Genomic DNA, 24,231 nt, shown 5'->3' with positions numbered 1-24,231 from the left:
TGGAAATTTACTTGATATTCGCGGAGAAACGCTGAGTATTAGTTTGTTGGTAAAATCGTAAGCGAAAGTTTTTGATTTTTAAATCTGTATCCCAGGGAAAAACAAACGAAAAAAATAAATAAAATCCAGGGAAATTTTCACAAAATAAAAAAAAAGATATTTTTTCTGAATTTTATTTATTTTTTTAATTTTGGCGGGGGTATTTACCCTTCAAATCGAGTAATTTATATAATTTCGTGAATCCGCTGGGGTAAATACCCCTCAAATCGAGTAATTTATATAATTTCGTGAATCCGCTGGGGTATTTACCCCTCAAAATTAATAAATTTGTGTAATTTCAGTAAATAAATTATTTTGGTAAATAATAAAAAAAAATTAATAAAAATCAGAAAAATTAAGAAAGTTTCGTAATTTTATGTTTTTTGTTGAGTATTTACCCCTCAAATCGAGTAATTTATATAATTTCGTGAATCCGCTGGGGTATTTACCCCTCAAATCGAAGTAATTTATATAATTTCGTGAATCCGTTAGGTAAATACCCCGCCAAAATTAAAAAAATAAATAAAATCCAGGGAAATTTAAATCTTTTTTTTTATTTTGTAAAATTTCAAAGATTGGAAAATTCTCTTGTTTTTTCATCAACAAGTTTTTTCAGTTGTCTGACACGAGAACTTGTGATTTTCCTTGATTCATATGCGTCGGATAAAATTAATCTAGCTTTTTCTACTAGCGTTGATAATTTAACAAAATCCTCGATGTGATCATCACTGACCGTTGCAAGTGATTGGTACATCGCAATTTGAATTTTCTTTATTAATTTATATTCTGACGGCAGGGTATATTTATATTCGAGTCTCCCTAGAATAATTGTTTCGAATTCTGATCTGATTTTATTCACATCAAGGTCCGATGGGAGATCTATTTTTCTTTTCAAACTATTAATCTCTCCCATAATATCGTTTATTATTTCTTCGTCCATTATACTAATTTTGTAGTATTTAATTATTCTTCATCATCATCAAATATTATTGGAACATAGAAGAATCTGATCCACTCACCGAGATTGTAGGAAAATGTTCTGTGGTTTATTCCCTCCGCTACTCGCCATATCGATACTGGAGTAATTTCATAAAATTTCGCAGCAGCATATATCGACTCAAATGCAATTTCTTCATTTGTTTCTTGATTTACCGACTTAACTGACTTGGCATCTTTCGGATGTTTTCCAGTGTTACCCGAGGAACAATTTTCACTCTGAGTCACAACTCGAAGATTAGTTAATTCATTATTAAGTTTATTTCCATCGATATGATCTATAACCAAATTGTCTCTGATGAGTCCATGGAAACATTCGAACACAAATCTGTGAACGAAGTAATTTGTTTTTCTTCGCCTATTATTTTTGCTGATTGTGAATTTGAGATATCCATTCATATTAATATTACCAACAAGATTCTTCGTTCTGATGTGTCTCACATTTCCATCCTTGGATGCTTCATAATCATCAATGGTAGGATGTGATCTATATTCACTCATAGGAATCGTTGATTTCATTTCCATATATAATATTTTATACTTCTAAATCATAATTTGCTTTGAAACGATTAATATAATCTTCTTCACAAGAAATTACTGAGGAAGATTTCTTTTCATAATATCTCCGTAGTTCACGATATTTCTTTCCTCCACAAGAAAAACACAATCTTGTCTTTCCTCGAATACCAACTTGGCAAACCAAACATCGTTGCGGTCCTTTGTTGCCTCGTCGAACTTCGTATATATGAGCGCCGCAATATTCACCTCTGCAAGATTTATCACATGATTTTGTTGATCCGACTATTATCCAAGCGCATTGCTTCATTATTATAATTAGATATTTGTCTAAAATATAATAATGGATTTATTTGATCTTGATGAGGCAGAATATATCATTCCTGAAGTAGATCGTGCAAAGAAAGAATTTTTCGACGATGGCGCGATTCATGTTTGGTCAACTTGGAAAACTAATTTCATTGATGTTACGATGAATCTAGAGCGAGCAAAGAAGATAATCGAACACATAAAATCTGAACACAAAGATGAGCGATTTATTTTCGGAATAAAATTTATTGCACAAATGCCGGACGATACTTGGATTATTCGCGACAAACGAGATCCAGTACGCGGCGGTAAGAAAAATGTCGTTCTTGATAAGAATTCGAAGCCAGGATTATTATTGGGAATTGACGGTCCTTATTACGCTAGAGCTTATCCTTCTAGCGCTGTTGTTTATGGAATTTATCGGCTGAATAATAATCCTGATGCGAAAAATCTACCTGCGATGAAAGAATCACCGATGATAAATTGCGTTGCTGAGAGAGTGATCGAACACATGAGAAATACTCGTCGCGGATCCGGTCTGACCCAATTGAGATTGGATAAAATTAATTCATGGGCAAAGACAGTTGCTGATGGCGCATCGATTGATGATGTTGCTGCGCTGAGCAAGAAACTTAAATTTCCTATTACGGTTAAAACGCTATCGGGTGAAATATTATATTCTTCACCATATAGTTCTCGAGGAACACCAATCGAAATCGTTGATCACAATTCACATGCGTGGTCGCAGTCAGTGATGATATTCCCGAAGGATCGTGTTGTTAAATTCTATCCCGCGGAATCTTCCACGGATGGCGCTGATGCAATGTTCCGATATATCAAATTATTAGCCGCATCTGATCCAATATCGGTTTGGTTATTCTCAAGCGAAGAAAGATATGATCAATTTATCTTGCCACGCGGAGATATTTACCGTGATGAAATATTACATGAATCGATGAAAAATATCGCGGAGAAGTATTCGTCAAATCCAGATCAGTTATTAACGAACTGCTTTACCATTCCGTCTGTTGCCGCTCACGCTGCGAGAGAGAGAAATTCGTGGAAACCCACGAAGAATGAATTTCTTAATGATATTCAACTTAGCTGTATCGAATATGGTCACGGAGGATTGTGGAATACCAAATATTATTTCGAAGATATGATTTCAGTTGATATGAGCGCGTGCTATCCTGGAAGTTTCCTTGGATATGGTGATTGTGCGGATTACTTTGCTAAATTCGGCCATCCTACCAACGAGATGACAAGAGTGGCAATTAACGGACCATTACCCGATTTTGTTATGACAGGATTCGCTCATGTTACTTCGTTCGAACTTGCTGAGAATTTGCATAGGATTTGCTATATTTGGTTTGGTCGGCATTTATCTCAACGAAGATGGGTCCCTACGGTATTGTTGAGATATATGTTGGATTCGTCGATGTTAATATCATTGACGGTAAGTGAAGCAATTATATCGTATAGGAAACAAACTGAAGTGTGGTTACCCACGGACTGTGAAAACGCGAAAGATATTGGAAGAAAAATAATTGGTAAATTTACTCAAGGAGGATCAGTTGATCATAAACATCGCCATGCTAGATTATTCATCAATGACGCTGAAATGGATTTTATTATTGCCGATACGGTGTCAAGAGGAATATTTTGCAACAGAGAAAATATTATTATTGATGGAGAAAAATTAGGTACCGTGATTACTTATCTCGATGGAGAATCAGCGCAGTATACTCATCTAAGATCATCGATGCTCGCTTATGTGAGTATTAATTTATTGTCGATGATAAATAAATTTGCCGATATCGCGGTAAGAGTTGCAACGGATTCATTTTATATCGATAAGAAATATCAGTGTAGGTTGGAAAATTTAATCACTAATGATTCATGGGGAACTTGGAGAATAAAGAATGAGGATATTCTAGATTATTGTGAAGACGCTGATGTAGAAGATTGCGATAAGTTTCATAAAGACCAATGTGATGAAGTATCAGCAGCATCATCTGCGTTTGATCCGATTTCACGAAACAAATTCGTTTATCTGAATGGTCCTGGCGGTAGTGGTAAAACCACACGAGCGATAAACTTATTTTCAAACTCTGATATGATAGTGTTAACTCCAACTCACAGGTTAGCAAGAGAAATAAAGCAGCGTGGCGTTAGTTCTTGCACGTATCACAGTTATTTCAAGTACAGTGGTGGATTATGGGATCCGGCTCGAATGGGAAACAAATATATCAACAAGATTATAGTATTTGATGAAATTTGCACAGTAAATTTAGTTATACTAAAATCATTCCTAAGTTGGTTGGAAGAAAAAAATACTGCAGTGATAATGTGCGGAGATCATGGTCAACCTGATCCTATTGATGGTGAATCTCCTCATAGATGGCTCAGAAACTTTGTGGATTATTATGAAGAGATTGATGCCGATTATAGATCTAATGATAATTTACTAACTGAGTTTAAAAAAATGATTCGATTGCAACCTAATAAGTTTCAATGTGATGTGATGAGAAAAATAATTGACGAGACTTCGATGGATAATTTTCTATCCTTGTGGCGTCCAGATCATTTGATTGTGGCTAGCAGAAAAATTGTTCGTGATAATATTCAGGAAATATTATTCAAACTTCATTATGAGAAATTTCCAACGTTGCCGGTACCATTATGCTATAGGCCAGCTGATACTAGGAAACAAAATATTAATGTTACTTTGCCATGTGGAGAAGAAAAAATAATGGTTTTAAACGATATTATTTTCGTCGATATTAATCTTGTCAATGATGCGATAAACGCAGAAAGATCGCCGTGGAAACTCGGATACGCAGCAACGATTCACTCGTCACAGGGATTGACAGTAGATGGCCAAGTTTGGATTGTTGATGATAGAATTTCATGGTCAAATTTAGTTTATCTAGCTGTTTCTCGAGTAAGAAAATTATCTCAGTTAGGTAGGATTAGATTTCACATTAACGAAGATGGCGGTAATTGAGTATCTCTTGGAATTACTTGTAGTTCTTCTTTGGTAAATCCTCGTTGCGGTGCCAATGAATCTAGAAAATAAATTGCTGGTCTTCCTGATGATCTTGTTACTGCCGATATTTTATGCGTTGTAACGCTCCAGTTTGGATCGGTTGCTCTTTTTCTTCCTCCCTCGGCTTCTCCTTCTTTATATAAATATCTAACCGTGACACTACCTAACACCGGCGAAATTATTGAACTTCGCTTTAGTGGTATATTTGGTTTTGTAATTGCAATTGCGGGTTTCATTGATATTGTTCGTGTTACTTCGTTATTTAGTGCGTTAATCACGTGAGGTAATCTTGTTACCCAATCGTGAGATCGTTTATCTTGGATAAATTCGCGCGCGTACTGATATCCGAATAATCGTTCTGCAAGAGTTTTATTGAATCTCTCAACGATAGCTTGATTGTGATGAACACCTACAATACCGCGACGGATTTTAACATTATTCTTTTTCATCAGTGAAGTAACCGCGCCAAGAAATTCTCGACCTGGATCAACCTGGAGAAGCTTCGGCCATGTTAATGGAGATCGTGAATAAATTTCGCTAAACGCCTTAGCAATATCTGTTGCTGTTTTATTCGATAACGGTTCCGCTTCCTTGTATCTGCTAGCGATATCAACAACCGTCAGAACATATTTGTATATAACTCCGTCAACGGTATCGTAAGGAAGAAACATAAGATCAGCCTGATGGACTTCATTAGGGACGCTGACAGAGAAACTCGCATATGGTATTTTCTTAGGCGGAGGAAGATAAATTTGCCAAACAGCTTGCTTTGATAACCATGATGCAGCGGTGGAGTGTTTTACTTTTGCGGCCTTGGCAAGTTTGGCAATTGCTGATTTTCCTTTCCAAAATCCTCGCGGAGAATAATATATCTGCTCCATTATAATTTACCAGCACCGAGAACTAATTTACCTTTCATTGCTCCTTTTATCAACCAAGTTGCCAATTTTTCTTTGAATTTTTTATTAGGTACTGCGTCTATTGCGTGAATTAGCTTCACATCAGCGAGATGTCGTTGTTCTAAATCTCCACTGCGATATGCGAGATCGTGATAGTAGCATGCGTTATCAATAGCATTTACTGGTTCTTCACCAGGATTTGGTTGATTATTATTATTAAGTCTTATATCTAGCCTTGTACCAGGTCCGCAATAGTTGTATCCTGGCAGATGTTTCTCTCCGGGATATTTCGCCCAAGGCAATCCTGGCAGATTTGTTAAGGAGGCGGTAATATCTCCTCCGGTTCTTCTATCTTTTTTTTAACGAATCTATATTTGATTGTACCACAAACCGCACATTCGCCTTTGATTGCATTCCTGTTGTTGCGTGTAACGACTTCGATTGGATTTATCGTAGCAGTTCGAGTGCGACACTTAACACAATATGAATCCATAATATTCTAATAACATGAATGTAATTGATTTTTCAGCCACAAAGAAACGCGAGCAAGTAAAACACACTTCAGCATTACCGAATTCGATAAGAATGATAATTATTGGACCGTCGGGATCTGGAAAAACACAACTATTACTAAATTTGATAATGCGATGGCTAAAATGGGATAAATTGTATTTGATTGCACCATCTGTTGATGATCAACGATGTTATCAAGTACTAAAGGAATTTAGTGATAATACTGAGGATGGCACAATAGAATTTATAACGGATATCAATGAAACTCCATCAGTGGAAAGTTTAGACGGTGATGCTAATAATCTTGTTGTTTTTGATGATGTGATGCTGGACAAACAAACTAATCCGGCTAGGATATTCTCGCGTGGCCGACACAAGAACACCGATGTGATTTACGTGACGCAACGATATACGCAAATTCCGAAGGTAATTAGAGATAATTGTAATATTTTATCAGTTTTCAATGGCGTTGATACTCACACGCTAAGGAATATTCATCAAACTTGGTGTAATGGCGATATGGACATAAATAAGTTTAAAAATTTCTTTAGTCACGCTCAGGCAACTCCGCACGGATTTGTCACGATTAATCTTCACGATCCGCGTAGTAGATATCGAGTCGGTCTTGATCAAATTTACTCATAAAATTGCAGCCCGCCATAATTGAATTATGGCACAAACAAATTTTACAATACCCCCCCCCCAAAAAAAGCTGCCTTTTTTTTTATGCCTGAAATTGCATCTTGGGTTGAAATTTTGCGGATTAATTTGCGCAGGAGGCGTTATTTCTGCTTTCTGAGGCTTCTACGGAGAAATGTTTGGTGGGAGGCTTAAATTTATCTGAGCCACCTGGTCTGTACACCCTCCCTGCTGCTTAGGTACTTTTAGCTAGATTTAATGATGCCGACCTGAAAATTTACTGAGCTACAGATAAGATAAAATTCATGATGCTGTGTGGCACAGACTATAACAGAAAACCCTGTTCCAGACACATAGGCAATACACATCACTGGCTACAAAAATCCAAACTCTCAAGAGCATCTGCAAAGCCAGCAAATGTGTTATGTCCTGCCTGTGTTCTTCAAACTTTGTCAGACACCTCCAACCAGCCCCAGTTGAATCAAACATTGTAAACAAATGAAAATTCCTTCATTTGCCAATCAGATTGGTTTATTCAGCAGTCCACATGATATTCCACAAGATTTCCATGCAGCTTATCATTGTACCAGTAATAGCAACACTTCCCATATTTCCAGGACAGAAAATATAAATTTCCAAGAATATCATGAATTTGACATTTTTGCACAGTCATTACACGCTTCATTAGAGCTGTGTACTTTATCATACAATTGCCTACCATAGAACTTTTTCCAAGTTATAACTGATGAAAGTTAAAGTTATCAGTATATAAGATATTAATTACTTATTGTTTTATTCATATGACATCAATTGATTACATGTGATCATACATTAATAATATCAGAGGATTTTATGTTTCTATTTCTTCATGCAAAGAACTTGTGTACTTAAGGTTCACTGGGCACTTGGCCTCATTAACATATTTGTATTAATGCACTTGTACAAACATAACAAGCATGTGGCTCAACACATTCATGATGCAATACTTGCATCACATAACAATTGTTGTTTTTTTTTTCTTTTCTTGACTCTTTGTTTATTTTCTTAGAACAGCATTTATAACTTGATTTGCTTAGATAATTATTCAGATTTTCATAAAAAGAGTACAAAACTTGAGAGTCACCTTTATGCAAATGATACCATAGATGCTTATTATGCCATCAACTTTATTTCTTAGGACTTTTGACTTTCAGCATTTAAGTTTTTTCTTTGACCAGCAATTGTGGGTTTTGTCAGCTTTTTTACATGCAAAGATTTTAAATAATGTATTTTTAAATAAATCACTTTTTTAATCAAAAATTGTACTTAGACTTTATAATTTATGAAAAAACAAAAAAACTTCAAAGGTCAGGTGCTAAAAAACAAATAGTCTCCAGACCTCACATGTTTAAAACCAATGGCCCCTAGAGCTCATGTACTTAAAACAAATAGCCTTTGGAGCTTAAATACTTAAAAACATAGCCTCTAGAGCTCACATACTTAAAACAAATAGCCTCTAGACCTCACTTGTTTAAAACAATAGCCTTTAGAGCTCACATACTTAAATAAATAGCCTCCAGAGCTCACATACTTAAAATAAATAATCTTTAGAGCTTACATACTTACAGCAAATAGCTTCTTTAGCTCAGATGCTTTAATAAATAGCCTCTAGAGCTCACATACTTAAAACAAATAGCCTGTAGAGCTCACATACTTAAAACAATAGCCTTTAGAGCTTACACACTTAAAACAAAAAGCCTCTTGAGCTCACATACGTATATAAATAGCCTCTAGAGCTCACAGACTTAAAATAAATAGCCTTTAGAGCTCAGGTGCTTGAAAAAATAGCCTTTAGAGGTCATTTGCTTTAAATAAATAGCCACTAGAGATTGTAGCCAATCTGCCATTCAAATATAGCATGACAAGAGTCAATATGTAATTAGGTATTCTATCCATTAAGCTTGAAATGTGCAACAAAAAATTATTTATTTGAATTTTACTTGACCTAACTATCTTAACAAGATAGAATAGGGTCGAGTTGAGTCAAAGCTTATGAAATTGCTCTCTGGATGTGTAAAATTCCTGATCAGGACCCACTACATGCATTCATAGATTTGCTCAAAAACAGTAAGATCTCAGTCAAATCAGCTGCATAAGTAAACCAAATTTTATTTTCTGTATGTCATATTTTGTCTTGCCTGCAAATCATAGGCATAGGTATGGCTTCTGTAATGGCATCATCATTGTTGTTGTCATTGTTAATGTGCTTGTGAAGACAATAAGTTGATTATGGTCTATTGCATGATTCACCACTATTGTTCCATATATGTCAACCATTAATCTTGCAGGCATCCCAAGAGGCAGAGTCTGTACCTACCCCCACCCCCATTGAGGATGATGACAGTTCTAGTGATAGCTCCAGTTTTGCTGCAAAGGAAAGTTATGATCTGTAAGTGTCTATTGACCTAAGGTTACATGAGAATATTTTTGGCATCCATCTGTCTTTTGATTATTTACCTGTAGTGAGGCAGTAAAAGAGTAACTACAGTGGAGAGGTCAAAAAAAGTAACTATAGTGGAGAAGTAAAAATAATTAAATATAGTAGAGAGGTAGCTGTTGTTGTTGTTGTTGTTGTTATTGTAGGGTTTAACGCCATTTTTCAGCACACAATAGGCTATACAATTCGGCCAGTATTAATGGTGGAGGAAGAACCCAGGAAATCCCTGGAGAGAACCACCAACCCTCGAGAAGCTATTGGCAAGCTTTCTCACATACCCACATTGGCTGAATCTGAGACTCGATCCCATGCAGACAGAGGTGAGATGGCAGTGATCCGTAATGGAGAGCACTTTAGACCACTCGGCCACTCTGTGCCCCAGTAGAGAGGTAAAAAATGTAACTATAGTGGAGATGTAAAAATAAGTAACTATAGTAGAGAGGTGAAAAGTAAATATAGTGGACAGGTAAAAAAAAAGTAACAATATTGAAAAGGTAAACACAATATTTTCATTTTGTTGTAAATCAACAGATATTAAAGTAGTAACTTTGTTGGTGCAAGTTCTCACCAAATCTTCTAAATGCAGACATTTTAGATATGGTGATTCATAATGATGACAGCCAAGTAGTTGATTAAATTTGAGGGCTTTTCTGATTGTCATCTGATTTTTATGATGGAAATTCACTGCTGACTGCAGTGTAACATTTTTCAGACTTGTACTAACTGATTAAAAAGATATAAAATGCATAATTTATGATAAAATAAAAAAAATGGGTTTAAAAGAAAACTTTTTTTTTAAAATAGGGGAATTATGAAAGACATCAAAAGGTCAATAAAAACTAAGGCTAATGTGAGCAAAATCAGGAACAAAATATTCCTTAGAGAAACTTCTTTCTGTTACAACTGAAACTTGAACATTTCCTAGGACAAACGTTGGGCCTGCTGAGGAAATCCTGACATATTTGTAGAATTAGACAAATGTCTACTGGAATGTATTTATTATTCAGTATGGGGTTCAAGGCTATTTCCACTTTCCCCATACTATGTGGACAGATGATTTATAATTGAATGTAAAAAAAAATGCAGACCTCAACTGTGTGACAGTCTTCCTTAGAACATCATGCTATCATCTAATTGCAAGAGTTCTCTCCCTTGGAACATAATTCTATCACATGTTTGAAAGATTTACTATCACACTCATCCCTTTTCAGTTCCACAACAGATATATGTAACAAAAAAGGAAACAAAGAACCTATGAATAATCTTTTGTGTCATTTACATGTGTTAACTTAATAATTTTCTCGCCAATTACACCATTGCAATGATACAACCTTCCCTTTTGTATGTTTTTGTTGAACATTTCAGGCTTCATTGGGAAGATACACTTAGAGACAACCTGCTGAATTTTGCCAGTACAGCCAAAGGAATCCTACTTCTACAGCAAACAGGGGCCTTGAATGAGTGTATTGTCTATATGAATGCAAGATATGAGAAAAAACTACAGGTATACCTTACATTTTGGAATTGTTGAATTAAACATTAGTCGTTAGCAGGAGTTTGATACAAAATTCTGGGAAATATTGTTATATATGCCCAAGAGTTTTTGTGCAGTCTGTTTGGAAAAATTCTTTAAATTATAGCAAAAGTATAGACAAATTATTAGAATCCCATTTTAAAGAGCACTGGGTTTTATACAAATAGTTTGTAGTTACCTTTTTACAGTTTTGCAATGAAGAATTTTAGCAAGTTACTCTTTAGAAACTAAAAAATTAGGAATTTCAGTATTTTACTACTGGGAAATAAATATTAAGCATTTCAGCAGGTTATGATAAGGAAACCAGAAAAAGGAAGGGTTTCAGCAGGTTGTGATAGGGGAACCAGAAAAAGGAAGGATTTCAGCAGGTTATGATTGGGGAACCAGAAAATGGAAGGATTTCAGCAGGTTATGATTGGGGAACCAGAAAAAGGAAGAATTTCAGCAGGTTATGATAGGGGAACCAGAAAAAGGAAGAATTTCAGCAGGTTACAATTGAGCAAATTGTAATTTAGACTGTAATGATTATTTAAAGTCCCTTTCAAATTTGAAATGTATGCCAATTAGTGTATATTATTACTGAATTACTATAAATTTATTACAATTTTCTTTGTTGAACAGAATGCTAGATGATTTTATTGCAAGTTATACAAGCTTTTGATCAGATGTATAGATTAAGACAATTTTTTTGCATTGAGGTCAGATGCAACAGCCTTCATGCATTTGACTGTTTCTATATGGTCAAGTCTAGTAAATATTTTCCTAAATACTCTTATGGTACCAATATATACTGCATTCTTATAGTCCCAGTATATACTGCAGCCATATGGTACCAGTATGTACTGCAATATTATGGTGTCAGTATATATTGCAGTCTTATGGTTCCAGTATGTAATGCAATATTATGGTGCCAGTATATACTGCAGTTTTATGGTGCCAGTGTATACTGCACTTTTATGGTGCCAGTATATACTGCAGTTTTATGGTGCCAGTATATACTGCAGTCTTATTGTGCCATTATATACTGCAGTCTTATGGTGCCAGTATATACTGCAGTCTTATTGTGCCAGTATGTACTGCAGTTTTATGGTGCCAGTATATACTGCAGTCTTATGGTGCCAGTATAGGACACAGACTGTGTCATTTTATATTCAACACACAGCATCATATTTTAATAGTCACCTCATAACAAAAATGTTCCAACAGACCCTGAGAAATTAATATCATCCAATCCATCCCTAACAGAATTCTGCTGTATGGCAGATCCATAGAAAATACTATCATGCAATCTATCCCTAAAAGAACTCTACTATCAGAAGACCCAGAAAAGATAATATACAGTCCCCACTAACCAAATTATGTTATCAGACAGACAAAAAAAAAGGGTCATCATAGAATTATTCTTTTGCATATTTACACAATACACAACTCAAAGAGATGACAGTAAAATGTTTATTTCTCAGAGATATACACTATATTTACATCTTGTTTACAACTTTTCCATATACATTTGCTCGCAGTCATCATATTTGGTACATCTGTCCAGCTTATAAATATACATTCTAATAAAGTAAGGAATACAGTCCAATGCATTTACTACACGGGTGCAGCAGGGACATGAAGTCTGGCCAAGGAGATGCACTTAAGAAATTGAACTGCTTAAAGTAAGGAACGTATTGTATTGGGGGCAAGAGAATGAAGTAACATGAAATGGACAGCCCAAAGTTAACTGTAATTAAATAATAGAATCAGATACATGAAATTGCACTGAGTTCTCTCAATAAGCCCACATGTTTCTATATTTAGGTAAAGATCTATGACATTAGTAAATTATGCTTGACTGGGAACTGAAAGAGATCAAACTGGTGTGAAATGTAAACAGTATCAAAACCATTTGACTTCAAATTATATTATTAGATATGCTCATAATGTTAAAACCATCATGCAATTGACCCCACCCTTCCAATGAATTCACAAAGAAGTAATATCCAGAAAAAAAATTAAGACAATCTCTTCATCACAGAATTCTTGTTTGTGCAAATTGGGAGAGAAGATGGCCAGCAAACATATATCTCAAAGGATGACAGTTTTTGAGTGATGTTAAGACAATATGCTTGCCTTGAGATCATATGTGTAGATTAAGACAATATATTTTGATCAGATGTACAATCATGACTCTACTTGTCTTGAGATCAGGTGGATAAGTTAAGACTTTTTCAGAGCTCTAAATACATTGATGTAGGAGATTAGATTTATAATTTGGATATTAGGAGATCAGATTTGTATATTTAGATATTACGAGATCAGCTTTAGAGGTTATATCTTTTGGTATTAAGAGATCAGATTTATATATTTTGGTATTATGAGATCAGGTTTAGAGGTTATATCTTTTGGTATTAAGAGATCAGATTTATATAGTTTGGTATTATGAGATCAGGTTTAGAGGTTATATCTTTTGGTATTAAAATATCAGATTTATATGTTTTGGTATTAAGAGATCAGATTTATATTTTTGGTATTTAACAGGAAAGCCATAAAATGTGAATATATAATGGAACATACAAGTATCTGAGGTATCCAGGTCACTGAAAATAGTACATTCAGCTGTCTGATGTATCCAAGTCACTATAAATGATACAACTGATTGATGTATCCCAGTAACTATAAATGATACATACAACTTTCTGATGTATCCAAGTCACTGAAAATGGTGGTACTTTGATTTTCTAAATGTGTCAGATGAATTAAATAATTGGTCTAATTTTGATTAATAATCATATCCACTTTTTTTAAATGTACATGTACCTGCTCTAGGAAAAGAACATTTTTTCCACAGTAACCATTTCTGTGCTGTGTTTATGTTCATCTTAAACTAGCGACATATCCAGTGACAATAGATACCTTATTTTCTGTCACTTTTTGATAGTTTTATTTTTCTTTCACCGTCATCCAATGCAAATTATATTTTTTCTGTTCATGAATTATTTTATACAGAGAACTTTTTGTTGTTAAAAGTTTGCAAGTTATATAGACAATGACTTAGAGCAAATGACACTATTGTATAGTTTTTGTGCAGAGTTTAATTTCATCTTCAACAAGTTGTCTAAACAATATTTGAATTTCTTCACCTGGCCATCAGACTAATGCATCGGGGAAGAAGAAACATCTGTAGAGATGTAAGGCTGAGAAGATCAAAGGTCTAGGTCACAGTGAGCAATCATTTAATTTTAGGTGTACGGTCAGTGGCTAAAGCCTTTGAATCATACAATACTATCTGCTGTTGACATAGAAGAATTTTCACCAGAGATAGTAATTATGGGATGTTAACATTAATTAATGCTGTAATTGTGATAAGGGCAAAGGTCAAGGTAATAAAGTTCAGGTTTTTATTTTAGGGAAGAAAACTTTTAATCATGTCTATCAATTGGTAAGAGACTTTAAACCAGATTTACTAACATTTATTGAGCATTCTTGGGGAGAAAGGCTCTAGTGATCAAATGTTAAAGTCACTGGGTAAATTTGTTGTCTCAGATTTGTAATCATTATATTCCATACTGTTATAATGATTTGACTTTTGCGATATATTCTTATTCTTCAGATATTATGCTATTGTTTTATGTCATGTGATGACAGTTTTGTGTTATGTCATGACAGTTTTACATTATGTCATGACATAGTCATGTCTTATGTCATGACAGTTTTGTGTTATGTCATGACAGTTTTACATTATGTCCTGACATTGTTGATGATATCTTGATTGTTTTTAGGCATGTAATTAAATTGTGATGTTTTAAATGTATATCTTCAACATTGTATGATTTGTTTTATATTGTATAATATATATATAACATTGTATGTTTTATATATCAAGCATTTATGATCGTATGATATACTTTACAAGGTATGATATGTTTTGAATTGCATATGTTCTACATTGTATGAAATGTTTTCCATTGTATGATATGTTTTATATTGTATGATATAGCTAACATTGTATGATATATTTCACTTTGTATTTATTTATGTTTTATATGTTTAATTTCATTAACTTTAAATTTATTGTACCACTGGAACATTTCAGGTGAGCAAATGTGAGAAGTTTGGATATGGTTACATGGTGACACAAGTGGCTGCCACAGCCCCTGGAATGGCTGCACTAGAGAAAACTGGTATGTCATTTTAAATTATACAATATATACAATTTAGCCACATTATACAATATATATATTTTAGTCACAAAGGATAAGTTGTATTCACTTAAGAACAGTTATCTCAGGTTTTTCGTCTCTGAAAGAAAGAATAGAAAATTTGTTAGCTTTCATTTACTGTCTGTTTCATTAGTCTTAATTTACTGTCTGTATTAATAGCCTTGATTTACTGTCTATTTCATTAGCCATGATTTTCTATTTCATTAGTCTTGATTTACTGTCTATATCATTAGAATTTCACTTTTTTAAAGCTTGAAAAGTACATTTACTTGAACTGAAAATTCATACAGAAGGTTAAAGTCATTGACCTCTTAGTGCTCTTGCACTTAATATTCAACACTTGTGTATACATGCAAAATGCCTGAACCCAGTTTGGGAATAAATCGTTTGATGGTGTGGGTTCAGAGCAAGTTCCCTAAAAATTGTTGAGTCATTCTCTAATGGAAATAGGAAAAATATAAAAGAAACTCAGTATTCATTGAAACATTTGTTTCATTACTATGACTTTGCTCCATTGCAGAGCAGCAGGGAATAGAATATTTGATTAAATTAGCCAGTCTCTCCTCCCTTATAACATAAATGGTTTTGTTCCAAACAGTATTAACACTGGAAGGACAGTTTATATTTGAATGATCTGAAGGTAGAAAAAAAAGGGTTAAGATAAAAGATGGTGGGGGTTGTTTTATGTGTGTGGCAATGACCAAAACTGCTAACAATTCAGTCCACACACTTGTTTCAGTAAGTATATATGGTAAGTATATATGATGGTTGATTGATAATCTATTGTTTTCCCTTAAAATAAAGTGTAAATTAATTGATTTATTAATCTGGGTCAGAAGCTTTTCTGGACCATCCCATTATTTGCATGACTTGTGAACATGAAATATCAAAGCGAATTGAATTTAACTCCGGACTTAATCCCTACTTGAGCTTCAAGCTTCACTTGAACAGTACAAGCTTTTATTTCTGTATCCTGTTATCCATTGTAAATACACAATAATTAGCACTTTGACCCCTGTTTGTTTGAATGACTACATCAGGGAATTATAATTATTAAGTAACAACATGGTCATTTTTATAGGAAATGCAGAATAGTGTTCACTGGTAAGCTGTCTGTATGATGATTGATAACATCACAAAGCCAGGTGCTCATGTTGGCGACTATTTTGTTTCTTTATTTCTTTCTTTTCTTCTTCATTTTCTTTAATAAATCATTGCTGCATTGTTTGAGCAACCATTATTAGTAAGATTAACTTTGATGATTAGCAATTACTGGAATTAATTGATTTATAAATCCAGATGAAAATCCTTTGAGCAAAAATCATACACAGAATGCATTGAAGATAAACAGAGAAGACTTACAGGCTTACTTATTGTTCACAGTTCAATAATAATAGCATTAAAACTAATCAGTGTTTTAATAAGCTGTTTCCTTTCAGAACAAAGCTGTAAAGGGCAGTGATCCACCACTGACACATTCGAAATGAATATTCACAATACAAACGTTGAGCATTTTTATTCCTTTCAGGAAAAGTGCAGTCATAAGACAATTGTTTTCTTCAACAATGTGTCACATTTTGCCAGATTTTTAAATCAAACTCTTATTTATTTTGGCACAAACCTTGCAATTCTTCAAGAAATTGGTGAAATTATTGTAAAATCTTGGGAGCCATGCTACTTTCTTGTTATATCAGAATTCGTGCATGATCTCTTCCCCAAAAGGATAATTAACTTCTTAAACATTAGTTCTTTTACTTTGAAAATTATTTTTTTTCGTGAGTGAACAAATGCACAAAATTTTCAGGAGCCATGCTACAGTTGTGTTATATCCAGTTCATGCTATAATGAAGCATGCTATAGCAGGGTTTATAGAAACATATGCAAATTGCATAGATGAGTTCAAATTTTCCTTGATCCATAAAAATTACATTTTTATTACAATGCTTCACCAGTGAATATTGATACTTCACCAGTGAATATTGGTAATTTACTGGTGAATATTAATAATTCATCCATGAATATTCATACTTCACCAGTGAATATTGGTAATTCACTGGTGAATATTGATAATTCATCTATGAATACTCATTCTCCACCAGTTTATACTGGTACTCATGTTCTGTGGGATTGATATTGGAAAGGGAATATTTGTTGAGACAAAAAAATGCATTCAGACTTGGTGTTATCCAATAATTTAATTCTTCTATCCATTGTAGGCTATCTGAAAGCTCTGATATCAGAGCTGTGGGCTGTGTTGGAGTGTGGACCATCGGATGCACCTCTTTTCACTCCCAAGAGCTGGCCAGTAGATCCAGTTGAGAGAATTTCTCATAAGGTATAACTTACTATGCATAAAATTGCACACAATTTTCTCACAAGGCCTGACTTACTATGCATAAAATTGCACACAATTTTCTCACAAGGCCTGACTTTCTATGCATAAAACTGCACACAATTTTCTCACAAGGCCTGACTTACTATGCATAAAATTGCACACAATTTTCTCACAAGGCCTGACTTACTATGCATAAAATTGCACACAATTTTCTCACAAGGCATGACTTACTATGCATAAAATTGCACACAATTTTCTCACAAGGCATGACTTGCTATGCATAAAATTGCACACAATTTTCTCACAAGGCCTGACTTGCTATGCATAAAATTGCACACAATTTTCTCACAAGGCCTGACTTGCTATGCATAAAATTGCACACAATTTTCTCACAAGGCCTGACTTACTATGCATAAAATTGCACACAATTTTCTCACAAGGCCTGACTTACTATGCATAAAATTGCACACAATTTTCTCACAAGGCCTGACTTACTATGCATAAAATTGCACACAATTTTCTCACAAGGCCTGACTTGCTATGCATAAAACTGTACACAATTTTCTCACAAGGCCTGACTTACTATGCATAAAATTGCACACAATTTTCTCACAAGGCCTGACTTTCTATGCATAAAATTGCACACAATTTTCTCACAAGGCCTGACTTGCTATGCATAAAACTGCACACAATTTTCTCACGAGGCATGACTTACTATGCATACAATTGCACACAATTTTCTCACAAGGTATAACTTATATACTAATCATAAAATTGCACACAATTTTCTCACAAGGCCTGACTTGCTATGCATAAAACTGCACACAATTTTCTCACAAGGCCTGACTTGCTATGCATAAAACTGCACACAATTTTCTCACAAGGCCTGACTTGCTATGCATAAAACTGCACACAATTTTCTCACAAGGCTTGACTTACTATGCATAAAATTGCACACAATTTTCTCACAAGGCATGACTTCGTTACATAAAAATGCACACAATTGTCTCTCAAGGCCAGACTTCCTATACATAAAACTACACACAATTGTATCACACTGTATATCTTCTTATACTTAAAGTTACATGCAATTTCTCACAAGGTTTGCCTTTCTATTATAATATTACACACAATTTTTGTTACAACATATGAGTTCTTGTACATAAAATTAGCTAAAATTTCTCTCAAGGTATGACTTCCTATACATAAAATTACACACAATTTTCTCACAAGGCATGCCTTACTGTATATAAAATTACACATAATTTTCTTGCAAGGTATGCCTTACTATATATAAAATTACGCATAATTGTCTCACAAGATATGCCTTAATATATATAAACTTATGTGTGATTTCTCACAAGGTATGCCTTGGCCAATACTAACAGTTTCAAATTCTCAAAATCAAAAATGGTATGTATGCATTTCTGTCAGTTACAAAGACATCATGATGAACTGAAACTCACGCTGGACGGAACACCTATTCCACTTGTTGAGAAAACAAAGTTTTTCGGTAATATCTTTGACAGAAAACTGACTTTCATTCTTCAACTAAAGAACTTGAAAGCTAAATGCTTGAAATCTCTAGATCTAGTTAAAGTAGTAGCACACACTGACTGGGGTGTTGATAGAAAAGTCATTCTTAGTTTATATAAAACATTTATTCTCTCCAAATTGGACAGTGGTTTCGTTGTTTATGGTTCATCTAGAAAGTCCTACTTGAATACGCTTGACCCAATTCATCATCAAGGAATAAGACTCGCTCTGGGAGTATTTAAGACATCCCCATGTGAAAGCCTTCTTGCCAAAACGAACAAGCCACCTCTAACACATCATAGAGAAATGCTTTCCATGCAGTATGCTCTCAAATTAGGTTCAAACCCACTGAAGCCAGCTTTTTGGGCTGTTTTTCAACCCAAATACAAAACCTTGTATGAAAATAAGCCAAACACCATACCTTCCTTTGGCATTAGAATATCATCCAGCCTTGACAGTGTACAAATTGATCGTTCTAAAATTCAGAAAACATACATCTCCAAAACACCTCCCTGGCTACTTAAACAACTAAAAGTACTTTTTATGCTACACGATGGAAAAAATCCGAGACAAACCCTTCCATCTTCCACAACTCTTATCATGAACTCCTCACTGAAAAAACTAGACAAAAATTTATTCTGATGATTCAAAGGATGAGGAAAAGGCTGCTGCAGCATTCGTCAGTGGAAACACACAACACAGGTTTGCTTACCAAATGGTACTTTGATTTTTTTCAGGTGAAGTCAGAGCATTATACCTTGCTCTACAACATGTCTTAAAGAAAACATATTTTAAACAGCATTATCTTCTCCAACTCACTATCAGTACTTCAGTCGTTACACAATAGAAAACTGGAAAACCCATTATTAACCAATATTCTCATCAAATATACTTAGCTGAGTACTTCCCACATAGTATACTGTTGGCTACCCAGCCATATTGGTATTAAAGGCAATGAAAAAGCAGATAACACTGCTAAAATTGCCCTATCCCTAGAACCATCTGATTTTAAAATACCATATACTGATTTTAAACCTAGTATCAAAGAGACTTTACATCAGAAGTGGCAGGCATCATGGATTGATGCAGTGAATAATAAACTTCATGCCATCAAGCCAACCTTAGGAGAATGAACTCCTTCCTACAGAACCATTAGTAGGGAGGAGGTAGTAATTGCAAGAATCAGAATTGGTCATACGTATATAACCCACTCCCACATACTAAAAGGTGAAGACCCACTAGAGCATATGTGTCAAACTCAAGGCCCGCGGGTCACATCAGGCCCAGCGTACAATTATATCAGGCTGGAGAGGTCTTGACCGGCATACAATTATATCTGGCCTGAGAGAGAATTTTAGGCTATGGTGTTTCCCAATGCACACTTTGCTGAAAAACTTAGCTTACTTTGCACCGAGTTCACACGGCGCTTTAGTGACTTTGAAGCACAGAAAAGTAATTTCGAGCTGTTTCTTAACCCATTTGCCACAGACGTGGAAACTGCACCTGTAAATTTGCAGATGGAGCTAATAGAGCTGCAGTGTAATGGGACACTAAAGGCAAAGTACGACACTGTGGGGCCTGCACAGTTCACTCGTTTCATTCCTGAAGAGATGCCTCAGCTTCGTCTACATGCGGCTCGAACCTTGAGCATGTTTGGTAGCACATATCTGTGTGAGCAGCTGTTTTCTGTGATGAAGATTAACAAAACATCACACAGGAGTCATCTCACTGATGAACACTTGCAGTCCATCATGAGAATCTCAATGACACAGAACATTACTCCCAACATAAACGAACTTGTAGCCAAGAAAAGATGCCAAACATCCAGCTCTGACAAATTGGCATAAGAGCGAAAATGGGTATGCCAATGATTTTTTATTATTAAAACTTTTTTCTGTTTTAATTTATATTAATGTTTAAAAAAGGTTTAATTTTCCGCTTATTGAATGTTTATCCTGTTCGGCCCGCAACCTTACGTGTGGTTTGAGTTTTGGCCCACTGAGCGATGTCGTTTCTTGCAATGACCATTCACTGTTAAGCACTTTATGATAGTGTTTCAACCTCCAACTTATGCACAATCAATGTGCATGACATGAAGGAACTTTCTGATATAATAAATGTCTCTTGCATAGAATTCCTGAAAGAAGTAAACATTTATTCTAAACTATAATTTTTATGCTATTACCTTGAGCATTTTTATGTAATGTATATACCATTCTTTATATTCAATACTTTTTCATCTAAATCTTCATTGACATACACCATTTACATTTCCCGTTGATTGGGAAGTTTTATATATTACCTTTACCATCTTATTGTTTTGCTTTTAACTGTTTGATTTTTGTCGCTGGTTGATAAGAAACTTTTTATCACCTTTAATTAATCCTACAAATAACCTTTTGTATGGCCCTAAATAGCCTACCAGTGCTGATGCACCATAAAAATACAATCAATCAATCAATCTTATAAGATATGCCTTTCCATATATAAATTTACATACACTTTACTCATAGGTATACCTTTCTATATATAAAGTTGCATACAATATTTGCACAAGTCATGCCTTTCTATACATGTTTGCACAAGTCATACCTTTCTTTACAGCTGTGCATAAAGTTACATACAATGTTTGCACAAGTCATGCCTTTCTGTGCAGCTGTGCATAAAGTTACATACAATGTTTACACAGTTCATACCTTTCTTTACAGCTGTGCATAAAGTTACATACAATGTTTACACAGTTCATACCTTTCTGTGCAGCTGTGCATAAAGTTACATACAATGTTTACACAGTTCATACCTTTCTGTGCAGCTGTGCATAAAGTTACATACAATGTTTACACAGTTCATACCTTTCTGTGCCGCTGTGCATAAAGTTACATACAATGTTTACACAGTTCATACCTTTCTGTGCCATTGTGCATAAAGTTACATACAATGTTTACACAGTTCATACCTTTCTGTGCAGCTGTGCATAAAGTTACATACAATGTTTACACAGTTCATACCTTTCTGTGCCACTGTGCATAAAGTTACGTACATTGTTTACACAGTTCATACCTTTCTGTGCCGCTGTGCATAAAGTTATGTACAATGTTTCCACAAGTCATGCCTTTCTATGCAAATGTGCACAAAGCCTTCTTATTGGTCATCACTGGCATCAATATTCAAAGATCCAACACTTCCTATTGTCATCACTGGCATCAATATTCAAAGATCCAACACTTCCTATTGGTTATCACTGGCATCAATATTCAAAGGTCCAACACTTCCTATTGGTCATCACTGGCATCAATATTCAAAGGTCCAACACTTCCTATTGGTCATCACTGGCATCAATATTCAAAGGTCCAACACTTCCATTTGGACATCATTGGCATCAGTATTCAAGGATCCAAACCTTCCCATTGGTCATCACTGGCATCAATATTCAAAGATCCAACACTTCCTGTTGGTCATCACTGGCATCAATAGTCAAAGGTCCAACACTTCCATTTAGACATCATTGGCATCAGTATTCAAAGATCAGCACTTCCTATTGGTCATCACTGGCATCAGATTTTAAAAAATCCAATACTTATATTGGTCATCATTGGCATCAGTATTCAAAGGTCCAACACTTCTTATAGGTCATGACTTGCATCAGATTTTAAAAAATCCATTACTTCTATTGGTCATCACTGGCATAAGTATTCAAAGATAACACTTCCTATTGGTCATCACTGGCATCAGTATTCAAGGATCCAAGCCTTCCTATTGGTCATCACTGGCATCAGTATTCATAGGTACAACACTTCTATTGGTCATCACTGTCATCAGTATTCAAAGATCCAATGCTTCCTATTGGTCATCACTGGCATCAAATTCTTAAAAATCCAATACTTATATTGGTCATCATTGGCATCAGTATTCAAAGACCCAACACTTCTTATAGGTCATGACTTGCATCAGATTTTAAAAAATCCAGTACTTCTGTTGGTCATCACTGGCATAAGTATTCAAAGATAACACTTCCTATTGGTCATCACTGGCATCAGTACTCAAGCATCCAAGCCTTCCTATTGGTCATCACTGGCATCAGTATTCAAAGGTACAACACTTCTTATTGGTCAGCATTGGCATCAGTATTCGAAGGCTCAACACTTCCTATTGGTCATCACTGGCATCAGATTTTAAAAATCCAATACTTCTATTGGTCATCATTGGTATCAGTATTCAAAGATCCAACACTTCTTACTGGTCAGCATTGGCATCAGTATTCGAAGGTTCAACACTTCCTATTGGTCGTCACTGGCATCAGATCTTAAAAAATCCAATACTTATACTGGTCATCATTGGTATCAGTATTCAAAGATCCAACACCTCTTATTGGTCATCATTGGCATCAGATTTTAAAAAAGTCCAATACTTATACTGGTCATCACTGGCATCAGTATTCAAAAATCAACACTTCCTATTGGTCATCATTGGCATCAGATTTTTAAAAAATCCAATACTTATACTGGTCATCACTGGCATCAGTATTCAAAAATCAACACTTCCTATTGGTCATCATTGGCATCAGATTTTAAAAAATTCAGTACTTCTATTGGTCATTAGTATTCAAACATAACACTTCCTATTGGTCGTCGCTGGCATCAGTATTCAAGGATCCAAGTCTTCCTATTGGTCATCACTGTCATCAGTATTCAAAGGTCCAACACTTTTATTGATCATCATTGTCATCAGTATTCAAAGATCCAACACTTCTTATTGGTCATCACTGGCATCAGATTTTAAAAATCTAGTATTTCTATTTTTCATCACTGGCATCAGGATTCAAGGATCTAAGCCTTCTTATTAGTCATCACTGGTATCAGTATTCAAAGGTCCAACACTTCTATTGATCATCACTGTCATCAGTATTCAAAGATCCAATGCTTCCTATTGGTCATCACTGGCATCAGTATTCAAAGGTTCAACACTTCCTATTGGTCATCACTGGCATCAGTATTAAAAGATCCAACACTTTCTGTTGATCATCACTGGCATCAGTATTCAAAGATCAGTACTTTCTATTGTTCATCACTGGCATCAGATTTTAAAAATCCAATACTTATATTGGTCATCATTGGCATCAGTATTCAAAGATCCAACACTTCTTATTAGTCATCACTGGCATCAGTATTCAAAAATCAACACT

The 24,231-nt window shown here is 34.8% G+C and overlaps 1 protein-coding gene across 6 annotated transcripts in view; it reads left to right on the top strand.

Annotated features, from left to right (window-relative positions):
* Window positions 1-24,231, top strand: part of LOC149782638 (protein broad-minded-like) — a 185,661-nt gene that overhangs the window by 89,853 nt on the left and 71,577 nt on the right. For all 6 annotated transcript variants that reach the window (XR_016414416.1, XM_089934131.1, XM_089934132.1 and 3 more), the window contains 4 exons: window positions 9,288-9,388; window positions 10,802-10,940; window positions 15,052-15,139; window positions 17,395-17,513. Coding sequence is in view for 5 of the 6 variants with exons in the window: in XM_089934131.1 (XP_089790257.1) it covers window positions 9,288-9,388; window positions 10,802-10,940; window positions 15,052-15,139; window positions 17,395-17,513 (447 nt within the window). In the remaining variant the exon portion in view is untranslated. The remainder of the gene's footprint in view (window positions 1-9,287; window positions 9,389-10,801; window positions 10,941-15,051; window positions 15,140-17,394; window positions 17,514-24,231) is intronic.

The sequence above is a fragment of the Sinohyriopsis cumingii genome, chromosome 15 (assembly GCF_028554795.1).
Source record: "Sinohyriopsis cumingii isolate HCF-2022 chromosome 15, ASM2855479v2, whole genome shotgun sequence".
In the NCBI taxonomy this organism is placed as follows: domain Eukaryota; kingdom Metazoa; phylum Mollusca; class Bivalvia; order Unionida; family Unionidae; genus Sinohyriopsis; species Sinohyriopsis cumingii.
The sequence above is the reverse complement of the archived record's forward strand: the minus strand, read 5'-3'. Positions and strand labels throughout refer to the sequence as shown.